The sequence below is a fragment of the Ranitomeya variabilis genome, chromosome 6 (assembly GCF_051348905.1).
Source record: "Ranitomeya variabilis isolate aRanVar5 chromosome 6, aRanVar5.hap1, whole genome shotgun sequence".
NCBI lineage: Eukaryota > Metazoa > Chordata > Amphibia > Anura > Dendrobatidae > Ranitomeya > Ranitomeya variabilis.
In genome coordinates, this window is record NC_135237.1 from 449,656,180 (window position 1) to 449,675,791 (window position 19,612).

General features: G+C 42.6%; 1 protein-coding gene across 3 annotated transcripts in view; it reads right to left on the reverse strand.

Moving 5' to 3' along the window:
- The window catches only part of ST18 (ST18 C2H2C-type zinc finger transcription factor), a 447,256-nt gene that overhangs the window by 223,056 nt on the left and 204,588 nt on the right, over positions 1–19,612 (reverse strand). For all 3 annotated transcript variants that reach the window (XM_077270483.1, XM_077270486.1, XM_077270485.1), the window contains exon 4: positions 14,230–14,284. In XM_077270483.1, coding sequence (XP_077126598.1) covers positions 14,230–14,284 — 55 coding nt within the window. The remainder of the gene's footprint in view (positions 1–14,229; positions 14,285–19,612) is intronic.

Consider the following 19,612-nt stretch of genomic DNA (forward strand, 5'->3'; position numbering starts at 1 on the left):
CTGAATATATTTCTTAGTACTGCTAAATTCTAGTCCAGCTTGCTATCTTGACATTCCCTTGCTAGCTCGAAGCTCTGGGGGTGCAGAGTGGCACCTCCACACCGTGAGTCGGTGTGGGGAGTCTTTTTGCTTACTCTGCATGGCTTTTTTGTAGTTTTTTGTGCTGACCGCATAGTTCCCTTTTCTTTCCTCTGACTATTTAGTTAAGTCTGGCCTCCTTTGCTAAAACCTGTTTCATTCCTGTGTTTGTGACTTTCCTCTTAACTCACAGTCAATATATGTGGGGCGCTGCCTTTACCTTTGGGGAATTTCTCTGAGGCAAGGTAAGGCTTCTATTTCTATCTTTAGGGGTAGTTAGCTCTTAGGCTGTGAAGAGGCGTCTAGGGAGAGTTAGGTACGCTCCACGGCTATTTCTAGTGTGTGTGATAGGAGTAGGGTTTGCGGTCAGTAGAGTTCCCACTTCCCCAGAGCTAGTCCCGATTTTGAGTTTACTCATCAGGTCATTCCGGGTGCTCCTAACCACCAGGTCCATAACAACATACTAATCCGTCCATGTGACCTGGGACTTACTTCCCATGGATGGAATAGTACGTCATTACCGATCGGCTGCACTGACCGGGGGAGCTCAGCCGATCGGGCCAGGTGTCAGCTGATTCTCACAGCTGACACCCGGCACTAAGCACCAGGAGCGGTCATGGATCGCTCCCTGCACTTTAACCCCTGAAACACTGTGATCAAACATGATCACAGCGTTCCGGAGCCGGCACAGGGACTAACAGCCCCTCTGCCTTTGGATCGGAGACCCCGCGGCACTCCGTGGGGTCCCGATCGTTGCCATGGAGACCCAATGTCGTCATGATGAAATCTGAGTCTCCAGAGCTGAGAGACTTCCTGTCATGCGCAATGCAAGTCAGAAAGTCTCTAAGGTTAGTGCACAGAAGCTGCAGTGCTGACAGCTTCTGTAGCATGCAGATCTGCATGCTATAGAAGTGATCAGCCTTCACAAAATGATTGTCCCATAGTGGGACACAGTGTAAAACTAAGAATTAATTAAAAAAAAAAAAAAATAATTGTAATAATATTTTTAAAAATTATGAAAAATTATAATAAAAAATATATATTTATTCTATCGATAAATAAATATCTGAGTGAAAAATAAAATCTAAACAATAAAAGTACACATATTTGGTATCCCCAAGTCTGTAACGACCCACCCTATAAAACTGTCCCACTAGATAACCAGATAACCCACTAGTTAACACCATAAAAAAAAACCAAGGCAAAAAACAATACTTTATCATCATACCACCGAACAAAAAGTGGAATAACGCGATCAAAAAGACAGATATAAATAAACATGGTACCACTGAAAATGTCATCTTGTCCTGAAAAAACAAGACCCAACACAGCTCCATCACCGGAAAAATAAAAAAGTTATAGCAAAAATAATTATTTTATATAAAAAATAGTTTTTATTGTATAAAAGAGCCAAAACATAAGAAAATGATATAAATGAGGTATCGCTGTCATTGCACTGACCCAGAGAATAAAACTGCTTTATCAATTTTACCATATGCGGAATGGTATAAACGCCCCCCAAAAGAAATTCATGAATTGCTGGTTTTTGCTCATTCTGCCTTCCAAAAATCGGAATAAAAAGCGATCAAAAAATGTCATGTGCCCGAAAATGGTACCAATAAAAACGTCAACTCGTCCCGCAAAAAACAAGACCTCGCATGACTCTGTGGGCCAAAATATGGAAAAATTATAACACTCAAAATGTGGTGATGCAAAACAATTTTTTGCAATAAAAAGCATCTTTTAGTGTGTGACAGCTGCCAAACATAAAAACCCACTGAAAAAACCTTTTATAAATAGTAAATCAAACCCCCCTTTATCACCTCCTTAGTTATGGAAAAATAATAAAATAAAATAAAATGTATTTATTTCCATTTTCCCATTAGGGTTAGGGTTGGGGCTAAAGTTAGGATTACGGTTGGTATTAGGGTTAGGGTTGGGATTAGGGTTAGGGGTGTGTTAGTTTTAGGTTTGTGGTTAGGGTTATGGTTAGGGTTGGGATTAGGGTAAGGGGTGTGTTGGGGTTAGGTTTGAAGCTAGAATTGGGGGGTTTCCACTGTTTAGGCACATCAGGGGCTTTCCAAACGCGACATGGCGTCTGAACTCAATTTCAGGCAATTCTCATTGAAAAAGTCAAACGGTGCTCCTTCCCTTCCAAGCTCTACCATGCTCCCAAACAGTGGTTTACCCCTACATATAGGGTGTCAGTGTACTCAGGACAAATTACACAACAACTTTTGGGGTCCAATTTCTCCTGTTACCCTTGGGATAATAAAATAATTGGGGACTAAAATATCATGTTTGTTGAAAAAATATGATTTTTTTATTTTCACGCCCGGGCGCTATAAACTTTAGTGAAACACTTAGTGAAACATTCAAAAATTCCTGTGAAGCACCAGAAGGGTTAATAAACTTCTTGAATGTGGTTTTGCACACCTTGAGGAGTGCAGTATTTAGAATGGTGTCACTTTTGGGTATTTTCTATCATATAGACCCCTCAAAGTGACTTCAAATGTGATGTGGTGCCTAAAAAAAAATGGTGTTGTAAAAATGTGAAATCGATGGTCAGCTTTTAACCAGTGATGAGCGAGCACTAAAATGCTTGGCTGCTCATGTCGAGAAATTTGGAATACTCGGGTACTTGACCCGAGCAATGAGCCCAATGTAAGTCTATGGGAAACCCGAGCATTTTTACCGCGACCCCCCCGGGGTCCTTTTAAGGTCTAAAAACATCTGAAAATGATGGAAACTGTATTGAAATATGTGTTTATATATGTGTGTGCAGTGGACTATGTATAGATTTATTGTGTCACTGGCAATAATGTAACATCTGTCTTGAAAAGCTGCAGGTCGCACCCAGGTGTTAATATGCATTTTCCTGAGACAAGTAGACTTCTGTCTCCAATCTCACCAGGGGGTCCTGCTGGAAGCCAAGAAGAAAGGTAACATTTGACACCTCCTAGATCTTGGAAGAGAGATGTTAATTATGGCCTGATATTATCTCTGTGAGAACTTTTACACAAAGGATCTCAAGATAACATAATATATTCATTGGGGGGCGCGGCCGTGGTCCAATAAAAAAACAAGCAATTATGATATTAACCTGAGGGGCTGGTCTAGAAACCTGACCTCCAGACCAAAGCTATAAATTAGGGCTGTATACAGAGAAACGTGTTCACATGTGAGGGCAGCCTGAGACGCTGATGTGTTCCACCAAGTCCATTCACCCCCCCCTCAGGGAGCAGAAAGCAAACTACCAGTTTGATGATTTCTGTAAGTTTTCTCCTGTTTATTTTTATACTGTTTAGCATAAGTTGTATGTCTTTTTATTATCATATTTTTATACCTTTTTCTTACTGTAAGAACTGAACCGTTTTGTATTAAAGTATAAAACTTTAATAAGTTAAACCTTGAATGTTCTAAAATAATTCATAGCCTAAGGTGTGTGAGCCTTATTAGTGGTAGACATTATTAGTGTTAACATTTCCAGGACTCATCGCCCGTGTATTCGGTAAGTGGTGTCAGCGTGAATGAGTGGGTATGTGGCGTGGGTCAGTGTGTGATTTATGCTCCCATTACAGCATAGGACGGAGGTTGAATGCTGGACTGAGAGTGGGGAGATAGATTAAAAGTTGCAGGCGCAACCCCAAGTCACGTGCTGAGAGCAGACACGTGACAAATTAGTGACACCACAGAGTGAGGGATTCGTGACAGAAACACTGCTCAAATGACAGCTGAGCCTCATGGGGATCGTCCCTGGAAGCATTTCTGACTCCAAGGTCACAGCTGTAAGCAATGTTGTCAGAGTTTCACGCCATTTTTACAGGTGCACCAAAAACTTACAAAAACAAAACCAAAATGGATTTTGCTGGGAAATATGTTAAGGTACATCCTTTCCAGGGTAATGACTTGTATATAAGGCAAAATAATTAACCCCAGACCAAAAATGTTCTTCCACCACTTGGGCTATGTTCACGCGCAGCGTTTTTGATGCATTTTTCAACTTTTACATTGCTTTCAACCAATACAAATGCTTTCACTGGGAAATGCAATTGTAACATTTTACAACCCTAGCTGGCCATGTGGTGTGAGACACATAAGGAGACACATCTTGTTTCATTTATCAAAGAGGGACTCAGTCTTAAAGCCTCAAAGCCAATTTTTAGAGGGGCATCAGGCAGCATTAATATTCTTAACCCCTTTCTGACATTGGATGTACTATCCCGTCGAGGTGGGGTGGGCCCGTATGACCACCGACGGGATAGTACGTCCAGCGCGATCGGCGGCGCTCACGGGGGGAGCGCGGCCGATCGCAGCCAGGTGTCAGCTGATTATCACAGCTGACATCCGGCACTATGTGCCAGGAGTGGTCACGGACCGCCCCCGGCACATTAACCCCTGGCACACAGCGATCAAACATGATCGCGGTGTGCCGGCGGTACAGGGAAGCATCGTGCAGGGAGGGGGCTCCCTGCGTGCTTCCCTGAGACCCCCGGAGCAACGCGATGTGATCGCATTGCTGCGAGGGTCTCATCACCCCCTTAGTTTGGGAAAAATAATAAAATTTAAAAATGTATTTATTTCCATTTTCCCATTAGGGTAAGGGCTAGGGTTGGGGCTAGGGTTAGGGCTAGGGTTAGGGTTAAGGCTAGGGTTAGGGTTACGGCTAGGGTTAGGGCTACGGTTAGGGATAGGGTTAGGGCTAGGGTTAGGTTTGGGGCTAGGGTTGGAGCTAAAGTTAGGGTTAGGGTTGGGGCTAAAGTTAGGGTTAGGGTTTGGATTACATTTACGGTTGGGATTAGGGTTGGGATTAGAGTTAGGGGTGTGTCAGCGTTAGGGGTGTGGTTAGGGTTACCATTGGGATTAGGGTTAGGGGTGTGTTTGGATTAGGGTTTCAGTTAGAATTGGGGAGTTTCCACTGTTTAGGCACATCAGGGGCTCTCCAAAGGCGACATGGCATCTGATCTCAATTCCAGCCAATTCTCCATTGAAAAAGTAAAACAGTGCTCCTTCCCTTCCGAGCTTTACCGTGCGCCCAAACAAGGGTTTACCCCAACATATGGGGCATCAGCGTACTCGGAACAAATTGGACAACAACATTTGGGGTCCAAGTTCTTTTGTTACCCTTGGGAAAATATAAATTTGGGGGGCTAAAAATCATTTTTGTGGGAAAAAAAAAGATTGTTTATTTTCACGGCTCTGCGTTGTAAACTGTAGTGAAACAATTGGGGGTTCAAAGTTCTCACAACACATCTAGATAAGTTCCTTGGGAGGTCTAGTTTCCAATATGGGGTCACTTTTGGGGGTTTCTACTGTTTAGGTACATCAGGGGCTCTGCAAATGCAACGTGATGCCTGCAGACCAATCCATCTAAGTCTGCATTCCAAATGGCGCTTCTTCCCTTCCGAGCTCTGCCATGCGCCCAAACAGTGGTTCCCTCCCACATATGGGGTATCAGCATACTCAGGACAAATTGGTCAACAACTTTTGGGGTCCAATTTCTCCTGTTACCCTTGGGAAAATACAAAACTGGGGGCTAAAAAATCATTTTTGTGGAAAAAAAGATTTTTTATTTTCACGGCTCTGCGTTATAAACTGTAGTGAAACACTTGGGGGTTCAAAGTTCTCACAACACATCTAGATAAGTTCCTTAGGAGGTCTAGTTTCCAATATGGGGTCACTTGTGGGGGGTTTCTACTGTTTGGGTACATCAGGGGCTCTGCAAATGCAACGTGACGCCTCCAAACCAATCCATCTAAGTCTGCATTCCGAATGGCACTCCTTCCCTCCCGAGCTCTGCCATGCGCCCAAACAGTGGTTCCCCCCCACATATGGGGTATAAGCGTACTCAGGACAAATTGGACAACAACCTTTGGGGTCCAATTTATCCTGTTACCCTTGTGAAAATACAAAACTGGGGGCTAAAAAAATCATTTTTGTGAAAAAAAAAATTATTTTCACGGCTCTGCGTTATAACCTGTAGTGAATATAGAAAAACTGACTGAACAGCCATCTAGTCTGAACTGGTGCATAACCAAAAAGTCTTACATAGCAAATAGATAATGGCTGCACTCAAGTTTATTGTGCTAAAGCAAGGAAATGTGCAATACATGAAATGTGAACAGCATAATGGCTTGTGAAATTTATGAAAAAACACATGAGATTTTTAGCACAAAATTTGGCCAAATATTGTGAGCCCATTCACCAAACGTCAAGGTAATCTCAGATCGATCTACCCTCACCTACTGTATCCTCACCCATCCCTTGTAGATTGTGAGCCTTCGCGGGCAGGGTCCTCTCTCCTACTGTACCAGTTATGACTTGTATTGTTCAAGATTATTGTACTTGTTTTTATTATGTATACCCCTCCTCACTTGTAAAGCGCCATGGAATAAATGGCGCTATAACAATAAATAATAATAATAATAATAATGCTGTTCACATTTCATGTATTGCACATTTCCTTGCTTTAGCACAATAAACTTGAGTGCAGCCATTATCTATTTGCTATGTAAGACTTTTTGGTTATGCACCAGTTCAGACTAGATGGCTGTTCAGTCAGTTTTTCTATATTTACTATGTATTGCTTTTTCTGACTTGAACGCCCCGCCCTTCACCATGCTGTGATTTTAACTACATCCAAACACAGCTGGTTCTAACCTCCTCTATAAATACAGGCTTTACCATTTTATTAGCCATAGGTAAGTGTTCACACTAGGCAGACAGGTTAGTTACCCATTCGATCTGAGATTACCTTGACGTTTGGTGAATGGGCTCACAATATTTGGCCAAATTTTGTGCTAAAAATCTCATGTGTTTTTTCATAAATTTCACAAGCCATTATGCTGTTCACATTTCATGTATTGCACATTTCCTTGCTTTAGCACAATAAACTTGAGTGCAGCCATTATCTATTTGCTATATAACCTGTAGTGAAACACTTGAGGGATCAAAGCTCTCAAAACACATCTAGATAAGTTCCTTAGGGGGTCTACTTTCCAAAATGGTGTCACTTGTGGGGGGTTTAATGTTTAGGCACATCAGGGGCTCTCCAAACGCGACATGGCGTCCCATCTTAATTCCAGTCAATTTTGCATTGAAAAGTCAAATGGCGCTCCTTCCCTTCCGAGCTCTGCCATGCGCCCAAACAGTTGTTTACCCCCACATATGGGGTATCGGCATACTCAGGACAAATTGCACAACAACTTTTGTGGTCTAATTTCATCTCTTACCCTTGGAAAAATAAAAAAATTGGGGGCGAAAAGATAATTTTTGTGAAAAAATATGATTTTTTATTTTTACGGCTCTGCATTATAAACTTCTGTGAAGCACTTGTTGGGTCAAAATGCTCACCACACATCTAGATAAGTTCCTTAAGGGGTCTACTTTCCAAAATGGTGTCACTTGTGGGGGGTTTCAATGTTTAGGCACATTAGGGGCTCTCCAAACTCAACATGGTGTTCCATCTCAATTCCAGTCAATTTTGCATTGAAAAGTCAAATGGCGCACCTTCCCTTCCGAGCTCTGCGGTGCGCCCAAACAGTGGTTTACCCCCACATATGGGGTATCGGCGTACTCAGGACAAATTGTACAACAACTTTTGGGGTCCACTTTCTCCTGTTACCCTTGGTAAAATAAAACAAATTGGAGCTGAAATAAATTTTGTGTAAAAAAAATGTAAATGTTAATTTTTATTTAAACATTCCAAAAATTCCTGGGAAACACCTGAATGGTTAATAAATTTCTTGAATGTGGTTTTGAGCACCTTGAGGGGTGCAGTTTTTAGAATGGTGTCACACTTGGGTATTTTCTATCATATAGACCCCTCAAAATGACTTCAAATGAGATGTGGTCCCTAAAAAAAAATGGTGTTGTAAAAATGAGAAATTGCTGGTCAACTTTTAACCCTTATAACTCGCTAACAAAAAAAAAATTTGGTTCCTAAATTGTGCTGATGTAAAGTAGACATGTGGGAAATGTTACCTATTAAGTATTTTGTGTGACATATCTCTGTGGTTTAAGGGCATAAAAATTCAAATTTGGAAAATTGCAAAATTTTCAAAATTTTCTCCAAATTTCCGTTTTTCACAAATAAACGCAAGTTATATCGAAGAAATTTTACCACTATCATGAAGTACAATATGTCATGAGAAAACATTGTCAGAATCGCCAAGATCCGTTGAAGCATTCCAGAGTTATAAACTCATAAATGGACAGTGGTCAGAATTGTAAAAATTGGCCCGGTTATTAACGTGCAAACCACCCTTGGAGGTAAAAGGGTTAAAGGGCCATTATTAAACAGTGGGCCTCCTATGCTGTTTTTGCCTATGAGGTGAGTGGCTGGGCTGCCAACAATTGCAACGCACCCCAATACCCCTTTCACGAGAGGTACAAGAGAGCTTCTTGAAAAAATGTTGCATTGAATGCGAGGCCTGCCCTGCTATCAAGTTATATGCACCCCAATAAGCCTTTGAGCACAGGTACTGGATGGCCACAGGAAAACCCACTTCACATTCTTCAGTTGGTCCTGCCATACTGTTTTCTTATGTATTACCTGCAAGGCCTGCCCTGCTATCAAGTCATATGCACCCCAATCCTCCTTGGAAGAAACATGGAGGAGGGCCTCATAAAAAAACTGTGCCATTACAAAGGAGCGGGTCTCCTAGACTCGTAATGCCCATACACTAAGTGTATGGGCTGACAAACATTTCCCCAATGGGGGTAAATTTAAAAAAATATTTAATGGGGATCACAGACACCTTTGCCAAAAAATTGACTGTCTGTAGCCGCACGGAACACGTGAACTTTGGTGGTCTAGTGGTGGAAAATGATGAGAGGTGGAGGAAGGCCTCATTAAAAACTAGGCTCAATTTAAAGGAGCGGGTCTCCTAGACTTGTAATGCCCATACACTAAGTGCATGGGCTGACAAACATTTCCCCAAGGGGGATACATTTTTAAAAAATATACTATGAGCATCATAGACACCCTTGCCAAATATTGGACTGCCTATAGCAACACAGAACACATTAAGAGTGGTGAATGGTGATCTAGTGGTGGAAAATGAGGAGACATTGCTGAAGGCCTCATTAAAAACTAGGCCCAATGTAAAGGAGTTTGTCTCCTAGACTTGTAATCCCCATACACGTAGTGCGTGGGCTGACAAACATTTCCTCAAGGGGGAACAATTTTTTAAAAATATACTATGGGCATCATAGACACCCTTGCCAAAAATTGGACTGCCTGTAGCAGCACAGAATACGTTAAGCCTCGTGATCTAGTTGTGGAGAATGAGGAGACATAAAGATAAATCATACTGTAAAAAAAAGGAAAGGATGTGAATCCACCGATGAAAGTAAATAACAAAAGGGAGGTGCGAATACAGGTTTATATGTGATGCCAGATTGTGTCCAACGAGATATGTTTGTCCTTAGCAACAGCTCAGAGACAGGGATATAAAAAAATATAGTAGTATTTCAATATTTTCACATTGTAAAGGTATATACTGGATCATAAAAGGGTGGTGCAGAAATTTAAAACTGGAATATATAATAATAAATGGGAAAAATATAGGTACATCTCATTTTGATGACAGTTTTCCCTGGGGGAGTTTATTTTGGTTTGTAATTAGTAACGGGCATCTGAAAAACACCCTTGCACAAAAATTGATTGACTTTTGCATCAGGGAATACATTAACCCTGGTGTTGTACTGGTTGTGGATGATGAGGATGAGAATAAGGAGGAGGATAACACCAAACAGACGAAATCAGGAAGCGGATAGCCATGTGTGGTTGGGGAGAGGTGCATGACAATACACCTCCACAAAAAAGACAATGTATTACAGGTTATGTTTCGCTATTTTCACTTGGTGGTGTAGAGAAATCTTGCCCATTCCAGCCCTTGTTCATTTTTATAAGAGTCAGCCTGTCAGCATTTTCAGTTGACAGGTGGATGCGCTTATCTGCTATAATTCCACCAGGGGCACTAAAAACCCGCTCTGACAGAACGCTAGCAGCAGGGCAGGCCAGGACCTCCAAGGCGTAGAGAGCCAGTTCATGCCATGTGTCTAGCTTGGATACCCAATAATTAGCAGGCACAGAGGAATCACGGAGGACATTTGTTCGATCTGCAAGGTACTCCCTCAGCATCTTCCCAAACATTGCACTTCTTGTGACGGCACCCCTTACCTCTGTGCCAGCACGATGGGAGGGTCTGAGAAAACTGTCCCAGATCTTTGCCATTGTTCCCCTGTCTGAGCTGGATTGTACATCTGTCTCTCTCGCTTGGACTTCTTGGTTGTACAACAAACTCTGATGTCTGCTGCCAGCGTTCTCACATGGGAATTTTCTAGGTAATTCTGCTACAAGGGCCCTCTGGTACTGCAACATTTTAAAATACCTCTCTGCCTCTGGCAGAAGAGATTGAAAGGTCTCCTTGTAGCGTGGGTCTAGAAGTGTCACCAACCAGTAATAAGTGTCACCAAAATTTTTTGTAATGCGAGGGTAACGTGACATGCAGAGCAACATAAAGTCAGCCATGCATGCCAGACTGCTAACATGCAAGACTTCTGTGTCCTCACCAACAGGATGACTGACCATGCTGTACTCCTCCTCCTCCTCCTCCTCCCTGTCCTCAAGCCATCCTCGCTGAACAGATGGTATTACAGCTGTGCTTGTAGTACCGTCTATAGCGCATGAAAGTAGCTCCTGTTCTTCCTCCTCCTCCTCATTGCCTACCAATCCACATTGGGAAGACATGAGGCTGGGCTGAGTGTAACCCCCTGTATGGTTCCTTGGTCCATGTCCTCGTGCTCTGCCTGTAATGCATCCTCTTTAATTGTGAGCAGAGAGGTTTTCAGAATGGGATGGTGATGCTAATTATGGCGTCATCACCGCTCACCATCTTGGTGCATTCCTCAAAGTCCTCAAAGTTTTGTAGGATGGTACATATGTCTGACATCTATGTACATGTACTATGTGTGGAGTCTGAACTGAATATCGACAGCCTTGTTGATGTTGGTAGTCAACAACTGCCCTCTTCTGCTCACAAATCCTTTCTAACATATGCAGTGTAGAGTTCCAACATGTGGGGACATCACACACTAGTCGGTGAGCCAGAAGCTGCAAACGCTGCTGAAGCACGGTAAGGGCAGCTGAAGCTGTAGCTGACTTTCTAAAATGGGCAGACAGATGGCGTTCTTTCACAAGCAGATCCGGCAGGTCCGGTTAGCTTTTCAGAAAACGTTGAACCACGAGGTTAAGCACATGGGCCAGCAAGGTACGTGTGTGAGCTCACCTTGCCTCAGAGCCACCACCAGGTTCCGGCCATTGTCACACACAACCATGCCTGGCTGTAGGTTTAGCGGTATCATCAAAATATCTGACTGCTCTTTCAGTGCTGTCCACAACTCGCATTGTGCAGTTTGTCACGTATGCAGATTAGCTTCAGCACAGCCTGTTGCCGCTTGGCTGAAGCAGTGCTGCAGTGCTTTCAGCTTCTGACTGATGTGTTGATTTCAGTGATGGAGGATGAAGAGGAGGAGGAGATGGTGCAGGAGCTGTAGACTGTGGGGGCAACCCTGATTGACATAGGGCCCGCAATCCTCAGGGGGAAGATGTGTTCCATCCCAAGGTCCAACTGGGTCCCGGCTTCCACTATGTTAACCCAGTGTGCCGTCAGTGAGATATACCATCCCTGCCCACAAACATTTGTCCACGTGTGGTTAGGTGGACTTTCCCAGCAACAGCATTGCTGAGGGCACAGGTAATGTTGTGGGACACATGCTGGTATAATGCCGGTACGGCACACCAGGAGAAATAGTGGTGACTGGGGACCGAGTTCCATGGGACGGCCGCCGCCATCAGGTTTTGGAAAGCTTCAGTTTCAATGAGCCTAAAAGGCAACATTTTGAGTACAAGCAAAAGAGGAAGAGGACATGCTTGATGGTGCTGCTTGTGGTATAGAAGATGTAAAGCACAGCCTGAGAGGGGAGGTGCACAGTCAATAGGTGCCCAAACCTTAACGTGTAGAATATAAGTGACTAGCACACTCCAAAGTGTTGTGATGCAAAAGAAGGGGGTTTTATTACATACAATGATCACAAACGTTTCGGTCAACACTGGACCTTCATCAGTGTGCTAAATTCACTTGTATGCTTGTATTGGCCCCAAAAATGTGGTTACTTTATTTTGCATCAATATAATGGATCTGGTAATAGATAGACCAAGTTGGATAGCAAAAGGCCGTCCAAAAGAAGGTAGGTCAAAGAACCTAAGGCTGTAAGGCATCAAAAGCCAGTCAGCGCACAAGGACAGATGTTGGTATACGCGGTATCCATGTCCTTGTGCGCTGACTGGCTTTTGATGCCTTACAGCTAGTGTTGAGCATTCCGATACTGCAAGTATCGGGTATCGGCCGATATTTGCTGTATCGGAATTCTGAATATCTGAAACTCTTCTTGCAGGCTCAATCTCTAATTTTCAGTTCTCTCTGAGCTAGTGGGTGGAGAATTACTGCTATAATGTCTACTCTTCACTGGGTATGTGCACACGATGCGCATTTGCTGCAGATGCGCAGTGGATTTTTCCGCTCCGAAACGCTGCAGATCCGCACTGTACAGTATAATGCTATTCAATGGTAAAAAAAAAGCTGTGCAGATGGTGCGGAAAATTTAGTGCGGAATTGCTGCGGATTTCAAAGAAGTGCATGTCACTTTTTTTGTGCGGATCTGCTTTGTTTCTGCACCCCTCCATGTTAAAATTCCACAGTGGCAAAAACCGCAGAAAATCCACATCAATGCCGCATAAAAACTGAATAAAAACCGTGGCAAATCCGCGGCTGCGGATTCTGCCAGGAGATGCGGATTTTGTGCAGAAAATTCTGCACCTCTTTTCTTACGTGTGCACATACCCTTATAGATTATGTCATTCCAGATTCGATGCATCAATACCAAAACTATGTGTATTTTTTAGTTTATTTTTGTTTTAACACAAAGGCTGCTTTTTTAGTGACAAAATAAGTTTTTGTGATTTGTGTGCACATTTTTGCCTTTTTAAATATTCACACATTTTATTTAACTTTTTTTTTTACTTTTTAACTTAGTCTCAATGCTGGCTCTAACAGACAAAAGTACATTGGGATCATCAGATGACTTCAGGGTACCATGGCAACTATTGTAACCTGTGACTATGATCGTGGGGTCAGCGATTGTTTTAGGCCGGTTTAACACGTCAGTGGCTCCGGCACGTGTGGTGACAGTTTCCTCACGTACCGGAGACACTGACTCACGTAGACATATTAAAATCAATGTGTCTCTGCACATGTCAGCGTGTTTTCACGGACCGTGTGTCCGTTTGAAAACCACAGAGACATGTCAGTGTTCGTGGGAGCGCACGGATCACACGGACCCATTAAAGTCAATGGGTCCGTGTGAAACACGTACTGCACACGGATGCTGTCCGTGTGTTGTCCGTGTGCCGTGCAGGAGACAGCGCTACAGTAAGTGCTGTCCCCCCAGCTTGTGGTGCTGAAGCCGCCATTCATTTCTTCTCTCCAGCAGCGTTCGCTCGAGTGAAGAAATGAAAAATCATTGTTTTTTTTTTTTTTTGTGCGGTTGAAATAAAGATCTATGTGACCACCACCCTCCCACCCCCTGTGCGCCCGCCCGCTGGAAATAAAGTACTCACCCAGCTCCCTCGATGCTTCCTCTCAGCGCCGCAGCTTCTCCTGTATGAGCAGTCACGTGGTGCCGCTCAATACAGTGATGAATATGCGGCTCCACCTCCCATAGGGTCCGTGTGATCTGTGCGCTCCCACGAACACTGACATGTCTCCGTGTTTTTCAAACAGACACACGGTCCATGAAAACAGGCTGACATGTGCAGAGACACATTGATTTTAATGTGTCTACGTGAGTCAGTGTCTCTGGTAGGTGAGGAAACTGTCACCACACGTACCGGAGCCACTGACGTGTGAAACTGGCCTTAAGCTGTTTTACAGTGAAAGGTCTTGTTGATACCTACAATTGAAAACACATTTTGTTTTTCCTGTTCTTTGAACCTTTCCCCCAAAATACATTGTTTTACCAGCAGAAAAATCACTATGTAGCTGTAAAACAAAAGTGACTATTATTTTACAATAGTACAACACTTACCCTTAATTTCTTTTGATAGTATGCATAGATGAGTATCTTCTCCATCTACCGCCATCTATATAAAAATATGAATATGATAACGTGACTTTAAAGCTGCTGTAAACAGGTATTGGTAAATCTTTAAATTGCTAAAATATAGACAAATAGCAAAAATAAAGTGAATCTTGAAATGAACTGAACATATGCAGATGGGGGAATGAATGCAGTTTGAATCAGGGACTTTAGGGTAGTAGATCTTTTTTTGCTATAATGCCATTCTTCCCTCTATGAGCTTGAGGATTTATTTGATTGTCTTTTCTTACACATATAACAATATCAATGGCTGTTTTATTTTGTCTTGTATTAATTAGAGCACATGGGGTTTCATGTTAGTTATTGTATAGCTTGTATACCACTAGGAGATAGGTGGCTACCTCACCAACACCAACCATTTCATCAGGGTCGGCGTTAGGGGCAGGCAAACCAGGCAGACTGTACTGTACTATACTGTGTGTGTTTGTAGGGGTGGGGCCTGCATTATACTCTGAGGGGGGCTGCAGTATACTCTATGAAGCGGCTGCATTATAGTGTAGGAAGGACCATGGGGAGTGCATTTTACTATATGCACTATAGGGGACCTGCATTATACTGTATACTGACTATCTGTACCAATCATTCTTTCTCAGCAGGAGTAAGGGTAGGTGTACACGGTCAGTAAACGATGCGGGTTGGACGTTGTGTACTTGTGCAGCACCCAGATTTTACAGCATAATGGATGGGATGTGAAAAAATCCCATGCCCACTATGCATGCACAGAAGCTTGCAGCTCACCCGTGGAGATGGACATGTGGCTTGTCTTTACGGACCACAGCATGTCAATTTATCTTTATTTGTATCTTTATCTTTATTTATATGCGGCTCCACCTCCCATAGGGGTGGAGCCGCATATTCATCACTGTAATGAGCGGTACCACGTGACCGCTCATACAGGAAGAAGCTGCGACGCTGAGAGGAAGCATCGAGGGAGCCGGGTGAGTATTTTATTTCCAGCGGGCGGGTGCACAGAGGGTGGGAGGGGGGTGGTGACAAGGATCTTTATTTTAAACACAAAAAAACCCAATGATTTTTCATTCCTACTCTCCAGCGAACGCTGCTGGAGAGAAGAAATGAATTCCGGCTTCAGCACCAGATGCAGGGGACAGCGCTTATCTCTAGCGCTGTCTCCTGCACGGTCCGTGTGGTACCCAGTCGGCACATGGGCGGCACATGGCTGCCGCACGTGTGCCACACTGATGTGCCATGTGAGCACACGGACACACGGACACGGATAACTCCGGTACCGATTTTTCCGATACCGGAATTATCTGGACGTGTGGGACAGGCCTAAAACCGGCCCTGCATTTCATGAATAGGGAAAGGCTGCTGTTACTTTATGTCAAATATGAAATTCATTTCAGTCATTTTGTTGTTTTAATCTGGTAATAGGGTAGTACAAGGTGAATATGCATAAAAAATGTTCTGTTCATTTAACTGTTACTTTAACCCCTTAGTAACAGAGCCAATTTGGTACTTAATGACCAGACCAACTTTTACAATTCTGACCACTGTCACTTTATGTGGTTATAACTCTGCAATGCTTTAAGATATCCCACTGATTCTGAGGATGTTTTTTCCTGACAAATTGTACTTCATGCTAGCAGTAAAAATTTCTATGATATGACTTGCGTTTATTTATGAAAAAAACAGAAATATGGCGAAAATTTAGCAATTTTCAATCTTTGAATTTTTATGCCCTTAAATCAGATAGAGATGTCACACAAAATACTTAATAAATAAAATTTCCCACATCTCTACTTTACATCAGTCCAATTTTTGAAACAAAATGTATTTTTATTAGGAAGTTATAAGGGTTAAAAGTTGACCAGCAATTTCTAATTTTTACAACAAAATTTACAAAACCATTTTTTAGGGACCACATAACGTTTGAAGTCAATTTGAGGGGTGTACATGACAGAAAATACCCCAAAATGACACCATTCTAAAAATTGCATGCCTCAAGGTACTCAAAACCACATTCAAAAAGTTAATTATCTCTTTACGTGCTTCACAGGAACTGAAGCAATGTGGAAGGAACAAATGAACACTTAACATTTTTCTTCAGAACCAGTTTTTTTTTATTTTCACAAACGTAAAAAGAAAAAGTGAACCACAATATTTGTGCACAATTTCTCATTAATATACCGATACCCCATGTGTGGGGGAAAACCACTGTTTTGGGAGCACGGCAGAGCTTGGAAGGGAAGGAGAATCGTTTGACTTTTTCAATGCAATGAATTGGCTGGAATTGAGAACAGATGCCATGTCGTGTTCGGAGAGCCCCTGATGTGCCTAAACAGTGGAAATCCCCCAAATGTGACACTATTTTGGAAACTAGACCCCCTAAGGAACTTATCTAGATGTGTGGTGAGCACTTTAAACCCACAAGTGCTTCACAGAAGTTTATAACGTAGAGCCGTGAAAATAAAAAATCATATTTTTTCCACAAAAAATATCTTTTTTCCCAAAAATTTTTATTTTAGACCCCAAAAGTTGTTGTGCAATTTATCCTGAATACACGAATACCCCATATGTGGGGGTAAACCACTGTTTGGGCACATGGCGGAGCACAGAAGGGAAGGAGCGCCGTTTGACTTTTTCAATGCAGAATTGGCTGGAATTGAGATTGGACGCCATGTCATGTTTGGAGAGCCCCCGATGTGCTTACACAGTGGAACTTATCTAGATGTGTGGTGAGCTCTTTGAACCCCTAAGTGTTTCACTAAAGTTTATAATGTAGCGCCGTGAAAATGAAAAATCTTTTTTGTTCCACAAAAATTATATTTTAGCCCCCAATTTTTTACTTTACCAATGGTATCTGGAGAATTTGGATCACAAAAGCTGTTGTGCAATTTGTCCTGAGTATGCTGGTACCCCATTTGTGGGGTGGAACCACTGTGTGCATGGCAGAGCTCGGAAGGGAAGGAGCACCATTTTGGAATGCAGACTTTGATGGAATTGTCGTGTTGCGTTAGCAGAGCCCATGATGTGCTTAAACAGTAGAAGCCCCCCACAAGTGACCCCATTTTGGAAACTAGACCCCCAAGTATGTTATCTAGATGTGTTGTGAGAACTTTGAACCCCCAAGTGTTTCACTAAAGTTTATTTTCCACAAAAATGATTTTTAGCCCCCAATTTTTTATTTTCACACGGGTAACAGGAGAATTTGGACCCCAAAAGTTGTCCAATTTGTCCTGAGTATGCCGATACGCCATATGTTGGGGTAAACCACTGTTTTGATGCACGGCAGACCTCGGAAGGGAAGGAGCATCGTTTGACTTTTTCAACACAGAATTGCCTGGAATTGAGATCGGACGCGATGTCACGTTTGGAGAACCCCTGATGTGCCTATACAGTGGAAACCCCCCAATTCTTACTCCAACACACCCCTAACCCTAATCCCAACCCTAACCATAATCCTAACCACACACCTAACCCTAACATACCCCTAATCCTAATCTCAACCCTAACCCTAATACCAACCCTAGTCTCAACCCTAACCCTAATCCCAACCCTAACCCTAATCCCAACCGTAACCGTAATCCAAACCCTAACTCTAGCCCCAACTCTAGCCATAACATAACTTTAGCCCCAACCTGAAACTTAACTCTAACTTTAGCCCCAATCCTAACCCTAACTTTAGCCCAACTCACTTTAGCCCAACTTTAACCCTAATGGGAAAATGGAAATATATATTTTTTATTTTATTATTTTTCCCTAACAAAGGGGTGATAAAGGGGGGTTAGCTTTACTATTTTTTTATTTTGATCACTGTGATAGGGTCTATCACAGTGATCAAAATGAATCAATAGGAAAAAATCTATTGTTGCTGGGAGCTGGCCGGCAGATCTCTGCAGGCGCACTGCGCATGCGCCCACCATTTTCTTACCGGAACAAGATGCTGCCCGCTGTGGGGGAAGCAGGAGGGCCCAGGGTCACCAGAAAGTACCAGGGGAGATCGGGAACCCTATTTTTCTTTCCTCTGATGTGCGATCACATCAGAGGAGAGAGAAATTAAATGGGAAATCTGACTTTTTTTGCGGTCGCCGTTATACCGTTAATAACGATCGCAATCCCGGGGTCGGTAAAAACTGACCCAAATCATGCTACACCCGGCAGCCAAGACTTCTGAGAAATTCCAACTCTGGGGGCACTATACACTTTTCCCTCAGCGCCTTTTGGCTCTGTGGTTTAAGTACTTTTAACTACAACATTTAAAAACTGTATCGGCGGTCGTTAAGGGGTTAATGGTTGGCACACAGTAAAGTTTTGTGACAAGCAAGCCTTGTATGAATATATTTCTTTGCAATCAAGGTATGAATCAGCACTGATATGTAAAGCAGAAATCACAATCTCCCATAAACGTAGGTCACTGGCCAGAGTTCACAGGAGCATTGACATAACAGGTCAACATCAGACCCCTGGCTGTCATGACAACCTATCGCGTTATGCGATCATGTGACAGAGCTGTCAATGGGTGGGATGAATGACAGGCTCCCGGCTGGATGTGTTTAATCCCTCTGTTAGTGATTGACAGCAGAGTTTAATTGGTTTACAGTAGGGGACAAAGCACCACTCCAACAACAGCTGTTAAAAGCACATGATAGGTGATTAACCCCTTTACCACCAAGGGTGGTTTGCATGTTAATGACCGGGCCAATTTTTTCAATTCTGACCACTGTCCCTTTATGAGGTTATAACTCTGGAATGCTTCAACAGATCCCAGTGATTCTGATACTGTTTTCTCGTGACATACTGTACTTCATGACAGTGGTGAAATTTATTTGATATTAATTGCGTTTACTTGTGAAACAAATGGTAATTTGGCAAAAATTTTGAAAATTTTGCAATTTTCCAACTTTGAATTTTCATGCCCTTAAATCACACAGATATGTTACAAAAATACTTAATAAGTAACATTTCCCACATGTCTACTTTACATTAGCACAATTGCGGAACCAAAATTTTTTTTTGTTAGGGACCACATGACATATGAAGTCACTTTGAGAGATCTATATGATAGAAAATAGCAAAACGTGACACCATTCTAAAAACTGCATGCCTCAAGGTGCTCAAAACCACATTTAAGAAGATTATTAACCCTTCAGGTGCTTCGCAGAAAGTTTTGGAATGTTTAAAAAAAATGAACATCTAACTTTTTTTCACAAAAAAAATTACTTCAGATCCAATTTGTTTTATTTTACCAAGGGTATTAGGAGAAATTGGACACCAAATGTTGTCCTTAGTGCACTGATACCCTATATGTTGGGGTAAACCACTGTTTGGGCGATGGCAGAGCTCGGAAGGG